This window comes from Giraffa tippelskirchi, chromosome 8, assembly GCF_054371585.1.
Source record: "Giraffa tippelskirchi isolate mGirTip1 chromosome 8, T2T-mGirTip1v1.2.pri, whole genome shotgun sequence".
NCBI lineage: Eukaryota > Metazoa > Chordata > Mammalia > Artiodactyla > Giraffidae > Giraffa > Giraffa tippelskirchi.
This window is the reverse complement of record NC_137282.1, coordinates 65,521,258-65,540,900: the sequence shown is the minus strand read 5'-3', so window position 1 is coordinate 65,540,900 and position 19,643 is coordinate 65,521,258. Positions and strand designations below refer to the sequence as shown.

General features: G+C 54.3%; 1 protein-coding gene and 1 long non-coding RNA gene across 4 annotated transcripts in view; one reads left to right on the top strand and one right to left on the bottom strand.

The window, feature by feature from the left end:
- LOC145517946 (uncharacterized) overlaps positions 1-19,643 on the top strand; it is a 233,750-nt gene that overhangs the window by 72,612 nt on the left and 141,495 nt on the right. Inside the window, exons 20-25 of one of the 2 annotated variants that reach the window (XR_014062431.1) lie at positions 432-657; positions 3,770-3,881; positions 8,070-8,295; positions 11,408-11,519; positions 15,708-15,933; positions 19,042-19,153. This is a non-coding gene — a long non-coding RNA (uncharacterized LOC145517946). Of the gene's footprint in view, positions 1-431; positions 658-3,619; positions 3,673-3,769; positions 3,882-8,069; positions 8,296-11,407; positions 11,520-15,707; positions 15,934-19,041; positions 19,154-19,643 lie in introns of those variants that run through there. The other variant, XR_014062432.1, reaches the window with a different exon arrangement.
- On the bottom strand, positions 5,917-7,712 carry LOC145517929 (uncharacterized). Of its 2 annotated transcripts, XM_081521267.1 has the most exons (3): positions 7,535-7,712; positions 6,823-7,135; positions 5,917-6,572 (listed from the first exon to the last, which is right to left on the bottom strand). In XM_081521267.1, the coding sequence occupies exons 1-3, from the start codon at positions 7,667-7,669 to the stop codon at positions 5,944-5,946; spliced, it is 1,077 nt and encodes a 358-aa protein (XP_081377393.1). In that variant the 5' UTR covers positions 7,670-7,712; the 3' UTR covers positions 5,917-5,943. The 2 variants fall into 2 exon arrangements, 1 of the variants encoding a protein (XP_081377393.1); XR_014062429.1 differs by lacking the exon at positions 7,535-7,712 and having other exon boundaries at positions 5,917-6,566; positions 6,823-6,967.

The window sequence follows — 19,643 nt, the reverse complement described above, 5'->3', positions numbered from 1 at the left end:
GGGCTCTGGGCAGGGGCAAACAGCAGAACATCCTGGCAGCAAGTGATCTGGCTGGGGGCTCCTCTCCGCTCTGGAGGCCTGGATACCCGGGTTGCGGGTTCTGTTGGGTTCTGTTGCCGGCAGGTGACATCATTTCCTGGGGTTCGTGCTGAGGTCCCTTCCCCAAAACTTCCCAAGGGAATCTCTGGGTTTCTGACTGCTCGACCACCCCCCTTAGGCCATGTGCAGGCACAGTGACAGCCACACAGCCCAGCCCACAGCCCTGGGGAGGCCTGGGTGCAGCCAGGGCCTGAGCTCCGAGGACCCCGCTGCTCTCAGACCAGGCTCCTTCTTCTCATAAGTGGTGTGGCCCTGGACAAGCATATGCCCCTCAGGGTTTCCCCAGTCTCTCCATCTGCAGAGAGGGGGTCATTCTCCCATCTGTTTCCTAGGTCTGGCGGCCTACGAGCAGCTCCATGCCTTTCCACCTGGGGCCGATATCACGTGGAGCTTGTGCGCTGAGACTTCAGAAAGAAAGACTCCATCCAGGGCTGACACAGCACAGAATGGGGCAGAACGAGGCCTGGATGCGCCGTGGAACCCAGGAAAAGGCACTCCCCCTCCTGACTGTTTTGAGACCCCGCATCCAAGTTGGAGCACCGAAAGGAAGACTCGAAGGTCTCCCTCTCTTATAGAAAAGAGTAGCCAACTTTCTGGTCCTCTGTTTGCATTGAGATTCTGTTCAAGTGTCCCAGCTCGGCTTCTGCGGGTGGCTGAGCTTCTAATGGATCCCTGGGTTCTTGTCTTTTCCTCTCCAAACCTTCCGTCCTTTTCCCCCTTCTGGGGTGGATGGGCGCTGTCATTGCTTCTACCTTCGAGACAGAGTGATGAAAAGTCTGGGCCATCGACTCCTTTCCTCTCTTTGGTTCCGTGTCTCTCTCTGGCTGTGTCCCTCTCTTTTCCTTTCTCGATTCAGACTGTGTCTCCCTCTTTCTCTCTCGTGTGTGGATGGATGGATGCTAGGAATGCACATGTATATGATTAGATGAGGGTTATGTTTTAGGGATAGGTTAGAGGGAGAGAAAGGCTTTAGGTCGGAGTTGGTCATGGGGGAAGGGTCAAGGGTGGTGGTGGTGTTTCTTGGAATCTGAGTGCTGTGCATTCTTCGTCTCTTTCCATATGAACCCCTTCTCAGATACACCACTTGCAAGGAGTCTCTCATGTTCCGTTTCCTATCTTTTGCATTTGTGAATGCTTAGCTTCTCTGTTGTGAAGAGGTTCCATTGGATGGAAACCCATTGGTGTACTTCGTTTCCCTCTTTCCCTTACTTGAAGAGACCCATTTCTACCTCCGCCCAGCAAATGGCAAGGAGACTCTGATGTTAAGGAGCCTTTGACCTACGCTTCTTTCTAGCTATCTCATGACATCAGCCTTTAGGGTGAGGGTTTTCCCCGATATTGAGGTGGTGTGAGATCAAAACCAATAGCGTTCTTCAGATGTAGCTGTCTGGTTTTCCCATGGACATTGATTGAAGAGGCTTTCTTGTTCCCATTTGGATATTCTCCCCTTCTGTGTCAGAGACGAGTTGACCATGGATGCCGGGGTTTGTTTCTGGACCCTCAACTTTATTCCATCGATCTGGATCTGTGTGTGTTGTTGTATTCCCAATAGCATACTGTCCTGCTGCTGCCGCTGCGGCTAAGTCACTTCAGTCGTGTCTGACTCTGCGCGACCCCATGGCCTGCAGCCTACCAGGCTCCTCTGTCCAGGGCATTTTCCAGGCAAGAGTACTGGAGTGGGTCGCCATCGCCTTCTCCGATACTCTCCTGAGGATCCTAGTTTGCTCGTCTAATTTCCTTTCACACAACCTTGGATGTCCGTATCGGGGCTTTTTCGTCGGATTGTATTGACAATTTAGGCTCTTTTCTGTTTCCGTAACCCCTGTTGCAATTCTTTGTTCGGTGCGAAAATGCATTGGCATTTTGGGAGGAATACCATCGAAGCTGTGGATTGCCTTGTGGGGCTGTGACATCATTTTCCCAATAGGAATTCTTTCAAGCCCTGAGCACAGCTTCTCTTTGCAGCGATTGGTGTGGGCTTGATCTTCCTTCTTCCATCTCTCACCGTTTTGTGAGAACAGGTCCTTCCTTCCCTTCTGGGTTAGATGGACTCGTGGGTATCACTTCAGTGAATGGCATTGTCAGTGGGGGTGATAATTCCCTTCTCATTGGAAGACTTTGCTGTGAGTATTAGAAATGCAAGTGATTTCTCTTCCCCTTCCTCCCTGTCCATCTCTCAGAGCCACCGGGAAACAGAGGCCTCATCCAGGGTCACACAGGCCCGAGGGAGTGCAACTAGACTGTTGTTTCTTCAGGCCCTCAGTGCTGGACATCATCCGGGATACTCTGTGTGTGTCTTCCTCAGTCTGCTGTCCCTTCAGACCTTTCCCTAGTTTTCACAGGCTTGTTGTGTTGGTGTTCTTTGTCTGTTTGGAGACACATCCTTGAGAAGCTTTGTGTTTCCACTCATTCATCTCGCGATGTATGACCTGTCTTTTGCTTTTGTCATGAGGTCTTTCCCACAGTAGATATCTTTGATTTTGCAAAGTCCACTGTATTCTCTGGGTTGTTTTGTGGACTGCCTTTTAGTTTTGTGTGTGAAGACTCAAAGCACGTGTCCGGTTTCTGCTCATTGTTCTTCTAGATTTGTGACAAGTTTTCATGGAAACTTTGTCTAGGGATAACTGGAAGTGAACTCGGTGTAAGGTGTCAAGTCTCCATCTCCATTCATGTCATGCCCTGCAGTTTCCAATTCCCTGTTCCTGAGTGGTTTTGGAGACCTTGTGGGAAGTCTGGTTGCATCGGAGTTTGCGTTTCCACCTTGAGTAGATTCACACTGTTCTGCCCTCAGGGACACTGTCAAGGGGGAGTGAGGAGCAGCCTGCACTTCCAGCAGTGACCACACGGTGGGGCGAGTGCTGCTCTCCCCTCTGGGAGCCCCAGGCCACAGGCATCCCAGTGAGGAGCCAGCTTTGTGCTCAGCTGAAAGGAGTTAGTCTCTCAGGATCCTCTGAGCCCTTGCCTTTGGATCACCCAGGGTGGGCATTTACTGTGACAGAAAAAAATTGCCCTGAATTCCATGGACGGAAGAGCCTGGCTGTGTAGAGTTCGTGAGTTGCCGTGAATCAGACACAACTGAGGACACAAAAATTCAATAGACTAAAACCCTTTTTGGGGGTGGGGGAAGTGAAAGGGGGTGATGTGGGTTTTTTTGTCTTATATAATAGCCAAGGGAAATCTAGTTTAAACCTAAATTCACATAGATGGGAAAGGTATAGCTCTCCGTCACCCTATTAAAAAAAAAAAAAACTACTTAAATTTTCTGAAAGTTTATTTAGTAGCTTCCTTGAGCAGTTCATTGTGAAGCTTTTTTTTTTTTTTTCTGTCACATTGGCCTCATTAAAAAGTACGGTTTGCCTTTACTGGATAATTTCGTTCATTGGTTTGTTAGGGAATCTTGGTAATATTTGAGTTTCCTGGGGAGCATGGTCACATGACCTGGCCCTGGCCAATCGGTGCGTTCCACCTCCCTGGCCACTGTGATTGGCTCCGGACTGGGGCAGTGCCCAATCGGGGCCCAGGGTCGGGCCTCACGTTGGAAGCCAGGGGAAGACGAGCTCTCGTCCTGCTGGGGTAGGGGAAGGGGTGGGGCCGGGGGAGGTCAGGCTCCAGCAGTGGGAGGGGCTTGAGGTCCGCCTGCGGCAGTTGGTGACCTTCCTGCTCCCCTCAGGGCAGAGCCGCCGGCCTGAGAATGAGGGCACTGCTGAGCCCAGGGGCTGGGATGGCCCGTTGCTGCTGTGGTCCCAGAGCTCCACCCGAGACCTGAGGGAGGCCGTCTGCCCGTGAGTCCTCTCCCGCTTGTCTGTCAGCTTGTTTGAACCATGCTGGGTTTTCTGCCCAGCTGGCTAAGGGGAGTCCCTGGAAATGCAAGGGTGTGGGTTTTGGCAGACTTCAGGGAAGACATGCCAGATGAGCCTGGGAGACTCCCCCTTAATCTGGATTCAGGAGATATCTCTTCGGGCCAGCTAGTAATTGTAGGATAAGCCTAATGAGTCTTCACAGGATGAAGAGAGTAACGTGCCAAGGTAGCAATCGATGTCCTCATTCGAGAGGATGAAGCTGGTGCTCAGAGAAGGGGGGAACTTGGCCACAGCAAGGAGGTGTGCACCCAGACAGAACCCCCAGATCCGGCCATTTGAGCTCAGGGAGGCCACTGGTGTGGCTTGTCCCTGTGGCAGGGGCCGAGGCACGCAGCCCACCCTGATTCCTGCGGGGGCCTGACTTGGGAAGTGCCATCTGGTAGCTTTGAGACTCACCAAACCAAATTGCACTGGAGAGAGGAAGGACACCTTCCTTCATCCACCCCCCACCCCCGCCGGATTCCCACATACCCTGACCCCTTTCTCTGGATTTCGGAGCCATTTCCCGAGTCCCGCTCATATGACCTCATTCGAAGTGCACTGTGGACGAGCTGCCATCTGCAGCTGCTACCACAGCAGCCAAGGGCTTTAGCTCCCGAGTACCTCCCTTCCTTTGGAACTTGGGGGCCCTCTACTCCCCACTTGCACGCCACAGACCTTTGCTGAGGATTGTGGGGACCCTCACTCAGTTTGCAGCACGTTGTAGCCATCCCTGTCCTCTCAATACCTCCCTTGCAACTCAGCTTGTGAGCTCCTTTGGAGCAGCGTGGCCCACCTGGCTGCAACGGAAGAGACACAGCTGACAGTGAAACAACAGCTTAGATCTGACAGCCGGAAAGCTCTGTCAGAAGGGACCTCCCTCTTCACACCGTAGAGGCTGTAGGAGCCGCCAGGGTTTGGGAACCAGTGCTGGGGCCAAAATGACTCCACAGCTGTTTTCCTTCCTGGGGAGGGTTCTGGCTCGAGTGGGAATGGCTCAAGTCTCCTAAGGTTCTGAAAGCCCACTGTGTGCAGATTCACGGTACACAGAGAGGAGAAGGTGGAGTCCTGCCCTGGAGGTGGGCACAGCTCACGGATGAGCCAGGCAGGCAGGCAGGCAGGCAGGGCATGAGAACACCTGAGCTGCCTTCATGAGTGAATGGTGTGGGGGCAGAGGAAGAGAAGCCGGTCTGCTCCCTCATGTGGTGCCCAGGGCAGGTTGTCCCCAGAGGAAACCCTTACGACGGTGAGGACTATCACTGCTGTTTCCCAAGGGGTTCCGTCGGTGCGTGTCTTCCCCGGAGCGGTCAGGCCGTCTCTAAAGTACACTGGCCATGGGCATTGCCTCTCCTTGGAACTTCCCATGTGTTTCTCGTTTTTATGGAACAGTGATTTTTCTAGAGGGGTTCTGGGCCACAAGGTTGCTGGGTCATTTTCTAGCCTTCTGTCGTGAAGAACGCTTTCCTGGGCGTTGGGGTGGTTTGTTGTTCCAGCTCCCTTTCTTGGCTTCTTTTGGGAGCTGGTGCAACAAGAGGAGCTCAGCCTCTGCCTTCTGGCTGAGATGTCACCCTTCAAACAGCAATGCCTGCCTGGAGATAATGATGGCATTTGCCAAAAGGGCTTCGTTTGGCACATGATATCTTGAAAGGACGTACACCGTCCTTTCAGCTATCAAAGGCTACTTCAAAGGACATAAAAATGAGAACTCTCCAATGGAGTCTTACAGTAGGTGGAGAGTCCGAAAAAAACTCCTTCAGTCATTTCAGTGAGAGGCGTTGATTGGGGACACCAAGAATATAGGAAGGAATGCCGAAAGAAAAGATGAAATTGTGTTCAGGATCGGGGGGAGGGATGAACAGGGCGTGCTTGCCTTGAATCCAGGCTTTGTTGGCGGGTGGGGCATAAAGATGGAAGGGGTCTGCAACTACAAAGTGGTGATGGTAACACAGTATCACCAGAGTGACACAACAGTGTTCCCAAATTGCAACAATGATGAAAAAGTTTACTAATCCCAACTTAACCAACAGAAATACACGAAACCATACAAACAATAAAACATCACCAGAAAGGTGGAAACAAACCAAATGCAAAGCAGTTCAGGGGAAAGGAACTCCATGTCCCCTGGGGGCAGAACGAGTTGCCGGCGTCCACGGTGAGCAGACAGGGATGGAGGCTGCAGAGCCGACCGCTGCCCTGGACGTGGTGTTTCCGGCAAGGGCTCTGGGTCTCTGTCCAGAGCGGGGGCTCGTTCTTCCTGCAGGGGCGGGTGAGTCATCGTCGGCGTCTGGGTGTTGCGCGGGAGCCAGGGCAGGCTCTCCCTGCCGAGGCGGTGACTCCTCCTCTGCCTCGGGTTCTCCTGCCAAAGCCCGAGCAGGTACAGGTGCACGTGGAGGTGGAGGTTCTCGCTGAGGGGGTGGGACATCAGTGCCTGGAGCTGGGGGTCCTGCAGGCACGGAGATCCGATCTGCCCGGTGTGCTGGCCAGTACCCAGCTGGCCTGGTGTCTCTGCGAGGGCAAGTCTCGGTTCTCCATCTGCCCTCGGTGGATCCCTGGGTCCTGCACCTGGAGCCACCACCTCTGTAGGGACAGGTCTGGGAAGTGGAGCCTGGTTCCAGTTGGAGGCCAGTGCTAGAGCTGGGGGAGAAGCAAAGTTTACCCACAGGCCAGCCTTGGCATGTGCGTATCCCGGGACAGAAAGCTTCCAAGAGATTCCCAAAGAATACCCAGCGTCGGATGTCTTTTGGGACTGAAGTGTGCAAGATGGGGGTGGGGGTGTGAGGCCAGCGCTTGCTGCAGGCCCAGCAGCATCTTTCGGGGACTCGTCCCTGTGTAGCTCAGCACCCCCTCCCCACACACTCCCGTGCACCAGCCCCAGCGTCCTCACCTCTGTGCTCTGGCGTGCTGGGCTCCAGGTCCTCCTGCTGCCTCAGAGGCCGGGGTTCTCGGGACTCTGGGTCGGAGCCGGGTGTGCTGAGCTCCGTGGCAGCCTCAGACTGGGCCGCCGGGTGTATCCTGGGCGGTGTCTCGGCAGCAGGCCTTCCCCGCCTCCGCTTCGCCCCCGGTGGGGCTGATGCCTCCGTGGGCACGCTCACCTGGAGCCTGCACTGGGCCTCACGGGCGGGGGGGTGGTGCTCCGACCCCTCCCTCCAGGAGGTGGACGGGGTGTCCCCGTCCTCGGCCTCATCACGTGGGAAGCTCTGCAACGACAGTGACCGTCAGCCAGCCGTGCTGGGAGTTTTCCGAGCTGGGCCTGGCCAGTGGAGCCGCTGCTTCTGCCTGCTCGAACTTCTCTTCCCAGAAGGGTCAGAGACGTGTGTCTGCTCACATCCCCACCCGGGAGGCAAGAGACCCACCTGAGGGTGTGAGGTCAGCCTGGGCGGCCGGCGCTGCCCGCACTCTCCCCATCCCACCCAGCCTGCTCTCCCCTGGGGTGTGGACACAACTTGTCCGCAGGCTTCTGACCCCACATCCGCCTGGGCTTCCTTGAGGGAGACACACCCCGAGAAACCCGCATCCACACACACAGGCAAAGGACCCGGTGTTTCCGGGTGGCATGGGAGAGGTGGCCTGGCCCGGCCTGGGGCTCCCCGTGTTACCTTTCTGTTTCTCCGGGCAAAGGGCCAGAGGCCTCTCGGGGGTGCCCTGAGCCAACGTCGACAGGGTGCCCACGCACACTGCCTGTGAGCTCTCCTGCGGCCCCGGGCTCTGGGCAGGGGCAAACAGCAGAACATCCTGGCAGCAAGTGATCTGGCTGGGGGCTCCTCTCCGCTCTGGAGGCCTGGATACCCGGGTTGCGGGTTCTGTTGGGTTCTGTTGCCGGCAGGTGACATCATTTCCTGGGGTTCGTGCTGAGGTCCCTTCCCCAAAACTTCCCAAGGGAATCTCTGGGTTTCTGACTGCTCGACCACCCCCCTTAGGCCATGTGCAGGCACAGTGACAGCCACACAGCCCAGCCCACAGCCCTGGGGAGGCCTGGGTGCAGCCAGGGCCTGAGCTCCGAGGACCCCGCTGCTCTCAGACCAGGCTCCTTCTTCTCATAAGTGGTGTGGCCCTGGACAAGCATATGCCCCTCAGGGTTTCCCCAGTCTCTCCATCTGCAGAGAGGGGGTCATTCTCCCATCTGTTTCCTAGGTCTGGCGGCCTACGAGCAGCTCCATGCCTTTCCACCTGGGGCCGATATCACGTGGAGCTTGTGCGCTGAGACTTCAGAAAGAAAGACTCCATCCAGGGCTGACACAGCACAGAATGGGGCAGAACGAGGCCTGGATGCGCCGTGGAACCCAGGAAAAGGCACTCCCCCTCCTGACTGTTTTGAGACCCCGCATCCAAGTTGGAGCACCGAAAGGAAGACTCGAAGGTCTCCCTCTCTTATAGAAAAGAGTAGCCAACTTTCTGGTCCTCTGTTTGCATTGAGATTCTGTTCAAGTGTCCCAGCTCGGCTTCTGCGGGTGGCTGAGCTTCTAATGGATCCCTGGGTTCTTGTCTTTTCCTCTCCAAACCTTCCGTCCTTTTCCCCCTTCTGGGGTGGATGGGCGCTGTCATTGCTTCTACCTTCGAGACAGAGTGATGAAAAGTCTGGGCCATCGACTCCTTTCCTCTCTTTGGTTCCGTGTCTCTCTCTGGCTGTGTCCCTCTCTTTTCCTTTCTCGATTCAGTCTGTGTCTCCCTCTTTCTCTCCCGTGTGTGGATGGATGGATGCTAGGAATGCACATGTATATGATTAGATGAGGGTTATGTTTTAGGGATAGGTTAGAGGGAGAGAAAGGCTTTAGGTCGGAGTTGGTCATGGGGGAAGGGTCAAGGGTGGTGGTGGTGTTTCTTGGAATCTGAGTGCTGTGCATTCTTCGTCTCTTTCCATATGAACCCCTTCTCAGATACACCACTTGCAAGGAGTCTCTCATGTTCCGTTTCCTATCTTTTGCATTTGTGAATGCTTAGCTTCTCTGTTGTGAAGAGGTTCCATTGGATGGAAACCCAGTGGTGTACTTCGTTTCCCTCTTTCCCTTACTTGAAGAGACCCATTTCTACCTCCGCCCAGCAAATGGCAAGGAGACTCTGATGTTAAGGAGCCTTTGACCTACGCTTCTTTCTAGCTATCTCATGACATCAGCCTTTAGGGTGAGGGTTTTCCCCGATATTGAGGTGGTGTGAGATCAAAACCAATAGCGTTCTTCAGATGTAGCTGTCTGGTTTTCCCATGGACATTGATTGAAGAGGCTTTCTTGTTCCCATTTGGATATTCTCCCCTTCTGTGTCAGAGACGAGTTGACCATGGATGCCGGGGTTTGTTTCTGGACCCTCAACTTTATTCCATCGATCTGGATCTGTGTGTGTTGTTGTATTCCCAATAGCATACTGTCCTGCTGCTGCCGCTGCGGCTAAGTCACTTCAGTCGTGTCTGACTCTGCGCGACCCCATGGCCTGCAGCCTACCAGGCTCCTCTGTCCAGGGCATTTTCCAGGCAAGAGTACTGGAGTGGGTCGCCATCGCCTTCTCCGATACTCTCCTGAGGATCCTAGTTTGCTCGTCTAATTTCCTTTCACACAACCTTGGATGTCCGTATCGGGGCTTTTTCGTCGGATTGTATTGACAATTTAGGCTCTTTTCTGTTTCCGTAACCCCTGTTGCAATTCTTTGTTCGGTGCGAAAATGCATTGGCATTTTGGGAGGAATAGCATCGAAGCTGTGGATTGCCTTGTGAGGCTGTGACATCATTTTCCCAATAGGAATTCTTTCAAGCCCTGAGCACAGCTTCTCTTTGCAGCGATTGGTGTGGGCTTGATCTTCCTTCTTCCATCTCTCACCGTTTTGTGAGAACAGGTCCTTCCTTCCCTTCTGGGTTAGATGGACTCGTGGGTATCACTTCAGTGAATGGCATTGTCAGTGGGGGTGATAATTCCCTTCTCATTGGAAGACTTTGCTGTGAGTATTAGAAATGCAAGTGATTTCTCTTCCCCTTCCTCCCTGTCCATCTCTCAGAGCCACCGGGAAACAGAGGCCTCATCCAGGGTCACACAGGCCCGAGGGAGTGCAACTAGACTGTTGTTTCTTCAGGCCCTCAGTGCTGGACATCATCCGGGATACTCTGTGTGTGTCTTCCTCAGTCTGCTGTCCCTTCAGACCTTTCCCTAGATTTCACAGGCTTGTTGTGTTGGTGTTCTTTGTCTGTTTGGAGACACATCCTTGAGAAGCTTTGTGTTTCCACTCATTCATCTCGCGATGTATGACCTGTCTTTTGCTTTTGTCATGAGGTCTTTCCCACAGTAGATATCTTTGATTTTGCAAAGTCCACTGTATTCTCTGGGTTGTTTTGTGGACTGCCTTTTAGTTTTGTGTGTGAAGACTCAAAGCACGTGTCCGGTTTCTGCTCATTGTTCTTCTAGATTTGTGACAAGTTTTCATGGAAACTTTGTCTAGGGATAACTGGAAGTGAACTCGGTGTAAGGTGTCAAGTCTCCATCTCCATTCATGTCATGCCCTGCAGTTTCCAATTCCCTGTTCCTGAGTGGTTTTGGAGACCTTGTGGGAAGTCTGGTTGCATCGGAGTTTGCGTTTCCACCTTGAGTAGATTCACACTGTTCTGCCCTCAGGGACACTGTCAAGGGGGAGTGAGGAGCAGCCTGCACTTCCAGCAGTGACCACACGGTGGGGCGAGTGCTGCTCTCCCCTCTGGGAGCCCCAGGCCACAGGCATCCCAGTGAGGAGCCAGCTTTGTGCTCAGCTGAAAGGAGTTAGTCTCTCAGGATCCTCTGAGCCCTTGCCTTTGGATCACCCAGGGTGGGCATTTACTGTGACAGAAAAAAATTGCCCTGAATTCCATGGACGGAAGAGCCTGGCTGTGTAGAGTTCGTGAGTTGCCGTGAATCAGACACAACTGAGGACACAAAAATTCAATAGACTAAAACCCTTTTTGGGGGTGGGGGAAGTGAAAGGGGGTGATGTGGGTTTTTTTGTCTTATATAATAGCCAAGGGAAATCTAGTTTAAACCTAAATTCACATAGATGGGAAAGGTATAGCTGTCTGTCACCCTATTAAAAAAAAAAAAAAACTACTTAAATTTTCTGAAAGTTTATTTAGTAGCTTCCTTGAGCAGTTCATTGTGAAGCTTTTTTTTTTTTTTCTGTCACATTGGCCTCATTAAAAAGTACGGTTTGCCTTTACTGGATAATTTCGTTCATTGGTTTGTTAGGGAATCTTGGTAATATTTGAGTTTCCTGGGGAGCATGGTCACATGACCTGGCCCTGGCCAATCGGTGCGTTCCACCTCCCTGGCCACTGTGATTGGCTCCGGACTGGGGCAGTGCCCAATCGGGGCCCAGGGTCGGGCCTCACGTTGGAAGCCAGGGGAAGACGAGCTCTCGTCCTGCTGGGGTAGGGGAAGGGGTGGGGCCGGGGGAGGTCAGGCTCCAGCAGTGGGAGGGGCTTGAGGTCCGCCTGCGGCAGTTGGTGACCTTCCTGCTCCCCTCAGGGCAGAGCCGCCGGCCTGAGAATGAGGGCACTGCTGAGCCCAGGGGCTGGGATGGCCCGTTGCTGCTGTGGTCCCAGAGCTCCACCCGAGACCTGAGGGAGGCCGTCTGCCCGTGAGTCCTCTCCCGCTTGTCTGTCAGCTTGTTTGAACCATGCTGGGTTTTCTGCCCAGCTGGCTAAGGGGAGTCCCTGGAAATGCAAGGGTGTGGGTTTTGGCAGACTTCAGGGAAGACATGCCAGATGAGCCTGGGAGACTCCCCCTTAATCTGGATTCAGGAGATATCTCTTCGGGCCAGCTAGTAATTGTAGGATAAGCCTAATGAGTCTTCACAGGATGAAGAGAGTAACGTGCCAAGGTAGCAATCGATGTCCTCATTCGAGAGGATGAAGCTGGTGCTCAGAGAAGGGGGGAACTTGGCCACAGCAAGGAGGTGTGCACCCAGACAGAACCCCCAGATCCGGCCATTTGAGCTCAGGGAGGCCACTGGTGTGGCTTGTCCCTGTGGCAGGGGCCGAGGCACGCAGCCCACCCTGATTCCTGCGGGGGCCTGACTTGGGAAGTGCCATCTGGTAGCTTTGAGACTCACCAAACCAAATTGCACTGGAGAGAGGAAGGACACCTTCCTTCATCCACCCCCCACCCCCGCCGGATTCCCACATACCCTGACCCCTTTCTCTGGATTTCGGAGCCATTTCCCGAGTCCCGCTCATATGACCTCATTCGAAGTGCACTGTGGACGAGCTGCCATCTGCAGCTGCTACCACAGCAGCCAAGGGCTTTAGCTCCCGAGTACCTCCCTTCCTTTGGAACTTGGGGGCCCTCTACTCCCCACTTGCACGCCACAGACCTTTGCTGAGGATTGTGGGGACCCTCACTCAGTTTGCAGCACGTTGTAGCCATCCCTGTCCTCTCAATACCTCCCTTGCAACTCAGCTTGTGAGCTCCTTTGGAGCAGCGTGGCCCACCTGGCTGCAACGGAAGAGACACAGCTGACAGTGAAACAACAGCTTAGATCTGACAGCCGGAAAGCTCTGTCAGAAGGGACCTCCCTCTTCACACCGTAGAGGCTGTAGGAGCCGCCAGGGTTTGGGAACCAGTGCTGGGGCCAAAATGACTCCACAGCTGTTTTCCTTCCTGGGGAGGGTTCTGGCTCGAGTGGGAATGGCTCAAGTCTCCTAAGGTTCTGAAAGCCCACTGTGTGCAGATTCACGGTACACAGAGAGGAGAAGGTGGAGTCCTGCCCTGGAGGTGGGCACAGCTCACGGATGAGCCAGGCAGGCAGGCAGGCAGGCAGGGCATGAGAACACCTGAGCTGCCTTCATGAGTGAATGGTGTGGGGGCAGAGGAAGAGAAGCCGGTCTGCTCCCTCATGTGGTGCCCAGGGCAGGTTGTCCCCAGAGGAAACCCTTACGACGGTGAGGACTATCACTGCTGTTTCCCAAGGGGTTCCGTCGGTGCGTGTCTTCCCCGGAGCGGTCAGGCCGTCTCTAAAGTACACTGGCCATGGGCATTGCCTCTCCTTGGAACTTCCCATGTGTTTCTCGTTTTTATGGAACAGTGATTTTTCTAGAGGGGTTCTGGGCCACAAGGTTGCTGGGTCATTTTCTAGCCTTCTGTCGTGAAGAACGCTTTCCTGGGCGTTGGGGTGGTTTGTTGTTCCAGCTCCCTTTCTTGGCTTCTTTTGGGAGCTGGTGCACCAAGAGGAGCTCAGCCTCTGCCTTCTGGCTGAGATGTCACCCTTCAAACAGCAATGCCTGCCTGGAGATAATGATGGCATTTGCCAAAAGGGCTTCTTTTGGCACATGATATCTTGAAAGGACGTACACCGTCCTTTCAGCTATCAAAGGCTACTTCAAAGGACATAAAAATGAGAACTCTCCAATGGAGTCTTACAGTAGGTGGAGAGTCCGAAAAAAACTCCTTCAGTCATTTCACTGAGAGGCGTTGATTGGGGACACCAAGAATATAGGAAGGAATGCCGAAAGAAAAGATGAAATTGTGTTCAGGATCGGGGGGAGGGATGAACAGGGCGTGCTTGCCTTGAATCCAGGCTTTGTTGGCGGGTGGGGCATAAAGATGGAAGGGGTCTGCAACTACAAAGTGGTGATGGTAACACAGTATCACCAGAGTGACACAACAGTGTTCCCAAATTGCAACAATGATGAAAAAGTTTACTAATCCCAACTTAACCAACAGAAATACACGAAACCATACAAACAATAAAACATCACCAGAAAGGTGGAAACAAACCAAATGCAAAGCAGTTCAGGGGAAAGGAACTCCATGTCCCCTGGGGGCAGAACGAGTTGCCGGCGTCCACGGTGAGCAGACAGGGATGGAGGCTGCAGAGCCGACCGCTGCCCTGGACGTGGTGTTTCCGGCAAGGGCTCTGGGTCTCTGTCCAGAGCGGGGGCTCGTTCTTCCTGCAGGGGCGGGTGAGTCATCGTCGGCGTCTGGGTGTTGCGCGGGAGCCAGGGCAGGCTCTCCCTGCCGAGGCGGTGACTCCTCCTCTGCCTCGGGTTCTCCTGCCAAAGCCCGAGCAGGTACAGGTGCACGTGGAGGTGGAGGTTCTCGCTGAGGGGGTGGGACATCAGTGCCTGGAGCTGGGGGTCCTACAGGCACGGAGATCCGATCTGCCCGGTGTGCTGGCCAGTACCCAGCTGGCCTGGTGTCTCTGCGAGGGCAAGTCTCGGTTCTCCATCTGCCCTCGGTGGATTCCTGGGTCCTGCACCTGGAGCCACCACCTCTGTAGGGACAGGTCTGGGAAGTGGAGCCTGGTTCCAGTTGGAGGCCAGTGCTAGAGCTGGGGGAGAAGCAAAGTTTACCCACAGGCCAGCCTTGGCATGTGCGTATCCCGGGACAGAAAGCTTCCAAGAGATTCCCAAAGAATACCCAGCGTCGGATGTCTTTTGGGACTGAAGTGTGCAAGATGGGGGTGGGGGTGTGAGGCCAGCGCTTGCTGCAGGCCCAGCAGCATCTTTCGGGGACTCGTCCCTGTGTAGCTCAGCACCCCCTCCCCACACACTCCCGTGCACCAGCCCCAGCGTCCTCACCTCTGTGCTCTGGCGTGCTGGGCTCCAGGTCCTCCTGCTGCCTCAGAGGCCGGGGTTCTCGGGACTCTGGGTCGGAGCCGGGTGTGCTGAGCTCCGTGGCAGCCTCAGACTGGGCCGCCGGGTGTATCCTGGGCGGTGTCTCGGCAGCAGGCCTTCCCCGCCTCCGCTTCGCCCCCGGTGGGGCTGATGCCTCTGTGGGCACGCTCACCTGGAGCCTGCACTGGGCCTCACGGGCGGGGGGGTGGTGCTCCGACCCCTCCCTCCAGGAGGTGGACGGGGTGTCCCCGTCCTCGGCCTCATCACGTGGGAAGCTCTGCAACGACAGTGACCGTCAGCCAGCCGTGCTGGGAGTTTTCCGAGCTGGGCCTGGCCAGTGGAGCCGCTGCTTCTGCCTGCTCGAACTTCTCTTCCCAGAAGGGTCAGAGACGTGTGTCTGCTCACATCCCCACCCGGGAGGCAAGAGACCCACCTGAGGGTGTGAGGTCAGCCTGGGCGGCCGGCGCTGCCCGCACTCTCCCCATCCCACCCAGCCTGCTCTCCCCTGGGGTGTGGACACAACTTGTCCGCAGGCTTCTGACCCCACATCCGCCTGGGCTTCCTTGAGGGAGACACACCCCGAGAAACCCGCATCCACACACACAGGCAAAGGACCCGGTGTTTCCGGGTGGCATGGGAGAGGTGGCCTGGCCCGGCCTGGGGCTCCCCGTGTTACCTTTCTGTTTCTCCGGGCAAAGGGCCAGAGGCCTCTCGGGGGTGCCCTGAGCCAACGTCGACAGGGTGCCCACGCACACTGCCTGTGAGCTCTCCTGCGGCCCCGGGCTCTGGGCAGGGGCAAACAGCAGAACATCCTGGCAGCAAGTGATCTGGCTGGGGGCTCCTCTCCGCTCTGGAGGCCTGGATACCCGGGTTGCGGGTTCTGTTGGGTTCTGTTGCCGGCAGGTGACATCATTTCCTGGGGTTCGTGCTGAGGTCCCTTCCCCAAAACTTCCCAAGGGAATCTCTGGGTTTCTGACTGCTCGACCACCCCCCTTAGGCCATGTGCAGGCACAGTGACAGCCACACAGCCCAGCCCACAGCCCTGGGGAGGCCTGGGTGCAGCCAGGGCCTGAGCTCCGAGGACCCCGCTGCTCTCAGACCAGGCTCCTTCTTCTCATAAGTGGTGTGGCCCTGGACAAGCATATGCCCCTCAGGGTTTCCCCAGTCTCTCCATCTGCAGAGAGGGGGTCATTCTCCCATCTGTTTCCTAGGTCTGGCGGCCTACGAGCAGCTCCATGCCTTTCCACCTGGGGCCGATATCACGTGGAGCTTGTGTGCTGAGACTTCAGAAAGAAAGACTCCATCCAGGGCTGACACAGCACAGAATGGGGCAGAACGAGGCCTGGATGCGCCGTGGAACCCAGGAAAAGGCACTCCCCCTCCTGACTGTTTTGAGACCCCGCATCCAAGTTGGAGCACCGAAAGGAAGACTCGAAGGTCTCCCTCTCTTATAGAAAAGAGTAGCCAACTTTCTGGTCCTCTGCATTGAGATTCTGTTCAAGTGTCCCAGCTCGGCTTCTGCGGGTGGCTGAGCTTCTAATGGATCCCTGGGTTCTTGTCTTTTCCTCTCCAAACCTTCCGTCCTTTTCCCCCTTCTGGGGTGGATGGGCGCTGTCATTGCTTCTACCTTCGAGACAGAGTGATGAAAAGTCTGGGCCATCGACTCCTTTCCTCTCTTTGGTTCCGTGTCTCTCTCTGGCTGTGTCCCTCTCTTTTCCTTTCTCGATTCAGTCTGTGTCTTCCTCTTTCTCTCTCGTGTGTGGATGGATGGATGCTAGGAATGCACATGTATATGATTAGATGAGGGTTATGTTTTAGGGATAGGTTAGAGGGAGAGAAAGGCTTTAGGTCGGAGTTGGTCATGGGGGAAGGGTCAAGGGTGGTGGTGGTGTTTCTTGGAATCTGAGTGCTGTGCATTCTTCGTCTCTTTCCATATGAACCCCTTCTCAGATACACCACTTGCAAGGAGTCTCTCATGTTCCGTTTCCTATCTTTTGCATTTGTGAATGCTTAGCTTCTCTGTTGTGAAGAGGTTCCATTGGATGGAAACCCAGTGGTGTACTTCGTTTCCCTCTTTCCCTTACTTGAAGAGACCCATTTCTACCTCCGCCCAGCAAATGGCAAGGAGACTCTGATGTTAAGGAGCCTTTGACCTACGCTTCTTTCTAGCTATCTCATGACATCAGCCTTTAGGGTGAGGGTTTTCCCCGATATTGAGGTGGTGTGAGATCAAAACCAATAGCGTTCTTCAGATGTAGCTGTCTGGTTTTCCCATGGACATTGATTGAAGAGGCTTTCTTGTTCCCATTTGGATATTCTCCCCTTCTGTGTCAGAGACGAGTTGACCATGGATGCCGGGGTTTGTTTCTGGACCCTCAACTTTATTCCATCGATCTGGATCTGTGTGTGTTGTTGTATTCCCAATAGCATACTGTCCTGCTGCTGCCGCTGCGGCTAAGTCACTTCAGTCGTGTCTGACTCTGCGCGACCCCATGGCCTGCAGCCTACCAGGCTCCTCTGTCCAGGGCATTTTCCAGGCAAGAGTACTGGAGTGGGTCGCCATCGCCTTCTCCGATACTCTCCTGAGGATCCTCGTTTGCTCGTCTAATTTCCTTTCACACAACCTTGGATGTCCGTATCGGGGCTTTTTCGTCGGATTGTATTGACAATTTAGGCTCTTTTCTGTTTCCGTAACCCCTGTTGCAATTCTTTGTTCGGTGCGAAAATGCATTGGCATTTTGGGAGGAATACCATCGAAGCTGTGGATTGCCTTGTGGGGCTGTGACATCATTTTCCCAATAGGAATTCTTTCAAGCCCTGAGCACAGCTTCTCTTTGCAGCGATTGGTGTGGGCTTGATCTTCCTTCTTCCATCTCTCGCCGTTTTGTGAGAACAGGTCCTTCCTTCCCTTCTGGGTTAGATGGACTCGTGGGTATCACTTCAGTGAATGGCATTGTCAGTGGGGGTGATAATTCCCTTCTCATTGGAAGACTTTGCTGTGAGTATTAGAAATGCAAGTGATTTCTCTTCCCCTTCCTCCCTGTCCATCTCTCAGAGCCACCGGGAAACAGAGGCCTCATCCAGGGTCACACAGGCCCGAGGGAGTGCAACTAGACTGTTGTTTCTTCAGGCCCTCTGTGCTGGACATCATCCGGGATACTCTGTGTGTGTCTTCCTCAGTCTGGTGTCCCTTCAGACCTTTCCCTAGTTTTCACAGGCTTGTCGTGTTGGTGTTCTTTGTCTGTTTGGAGACACATCCTTGAGAAGCTTTGTGTTTCCACTCATTCGTCTCGCGATGTATGACCTGTCTTTTGCTTTTGTCATGAGGTCTTTCCCACAGTAGATATCTTTGATTTTGCAAAGTCCACTGTATTCTCTGGGTTGTTTTGTGGACTGCCTTTTAGTTTTGTGTGTGAAGACTCAAAGCACGTGTCCGGTTTCTGCTCATTGTTCTTCTAGATTTGTGACAAGTTTTCATGGAAACTTTGTCTAGGGATAACTGGAAGTGAACTCGGTGTAAGGTGTCAAGTCTCCATCTCCATTCATGTCATGCCCTGCAGTTTCCAATTCCCTGTTCCTGAGTGGTTTTGGAGACCTTGTGGGAAGTCTGGTTGCATCGGAGTTTGCGTTTCCACCTTGAGTAGATTCACACTGTTCTGCCCTCAGGGACACTGTCAAGGGGGAGTGAGGAGCAGCCTGCACTTCCAGCAGTGACCACACGGTGGGGCGAGTGCTGCTCTCCCCTCTGGGAGCCCCAGGCCACAGGCATCCCAGTGAGGAGCCAGCTTTGTGCTCAGCTGAAAGGAGTTAGTCTCTCAGGATCCTCTGAGCCCTTGCCTTTGGATCACCCAGGGTGGGCATTTACTGTGACAGAAAAAAATTGCCCTGAATTCCATGGACGGAAGAGCCTGGCTGTGTAGAGTTCGTGAGTTGCCGTGAATCAGACACAACTGAGGACACAAAAATTCAATAGACTAAAACCCTTTTTGGGGGTGGGGGAAGTGAAAGGGGGTGATGTGGGTTTTTTTGTCTTATATAATAGCCAAGGGAAATCTAGTTTAAACCTAAATTCACATAGATGGGAAAGGTATAGCTCTCCGTCACCCTATTAAAAAAAAAAAAAACTACTTAAATTTTCTGAAAGTTTATTTAGTAGCTTCCTTGAGCAGTTCATTGTGAAGCTTTTTTTTTTTTTTTCTGTCACATTGGCCTCATTAAAAAGTACGGTTTGCCTTTACTGGATAATTTCGTTCATTGGTTTGTTAGGGAATCTTGGTAATATTTGAGTTTCCTGGGGAGCATGGTCACATGACCTGGCCCTGGCCAATCGGTGCGTTCCACCTCCCTGACCACTGTGATTGGCTCCGGACTGGGGCAGTGCCCAATCGGGGCCCAGGGTCGGGCCTCACGTTGGAAGCCAGGGGAAGACGAGCTCTCGTCCTGCTGGGGTAGGGGAAGGGGTGGGGCCGGGGGAGGTCAGGCTCCAGCAGTGGGAGGGGCTTGAGGTCCGCCTGCGGCAGTTGGTGACCTTCCTGCTCCCCTCAGGGCAGAGCCGCCGGCCTGAGAATGAGGGCACTGCTGAGCCCAGGGGCTGGGATGGCCCGTTGCTGCTGTGGTCCCAGAGCTCCACCCGAGACCTGAGGGAGGCCGTCTGCCCGTGAGTCCTCTCCCGCTTGTCTGTCAGCTTGTTTGAACCATGCTGGGTTTTCTGCCCAGCTGGCTAAGGGGAGTCCCTGGAAATGCAAGGGTGTGGGTTTTGGCAGACTTCAGGGAAGACATGCCAGATGAGCCTGGGAGACTCCCCCTTAATCTGGATTCAGGAGATATCTCTTCGGGCCAGCTAGTAATTGTAGGATAAGCCTAATGAGTCTTCACAGGATGAAGAGAGTAACGTGCCAAGGTAGCAATCGATGTCCTCATTCGAGAGGATGAAGCTGGTGCTCAGAGAAGGGGGGAACTTGGCCACAGCAAGGAGGTGTGCACCCAGACAGAACCCCCAGATCCGGCCATTTGAGCTCAGGGAGGCCACTGGTGTGGCTTGTCCCTGTGGCAGGGGCCGAGGCACGCAGCCCACCCTGATTCCTGCGGGGGCCTGACTTGGGAAGTGCCATCTGGTAGCTTTGAGACTCACCAAACCAAATTGCACT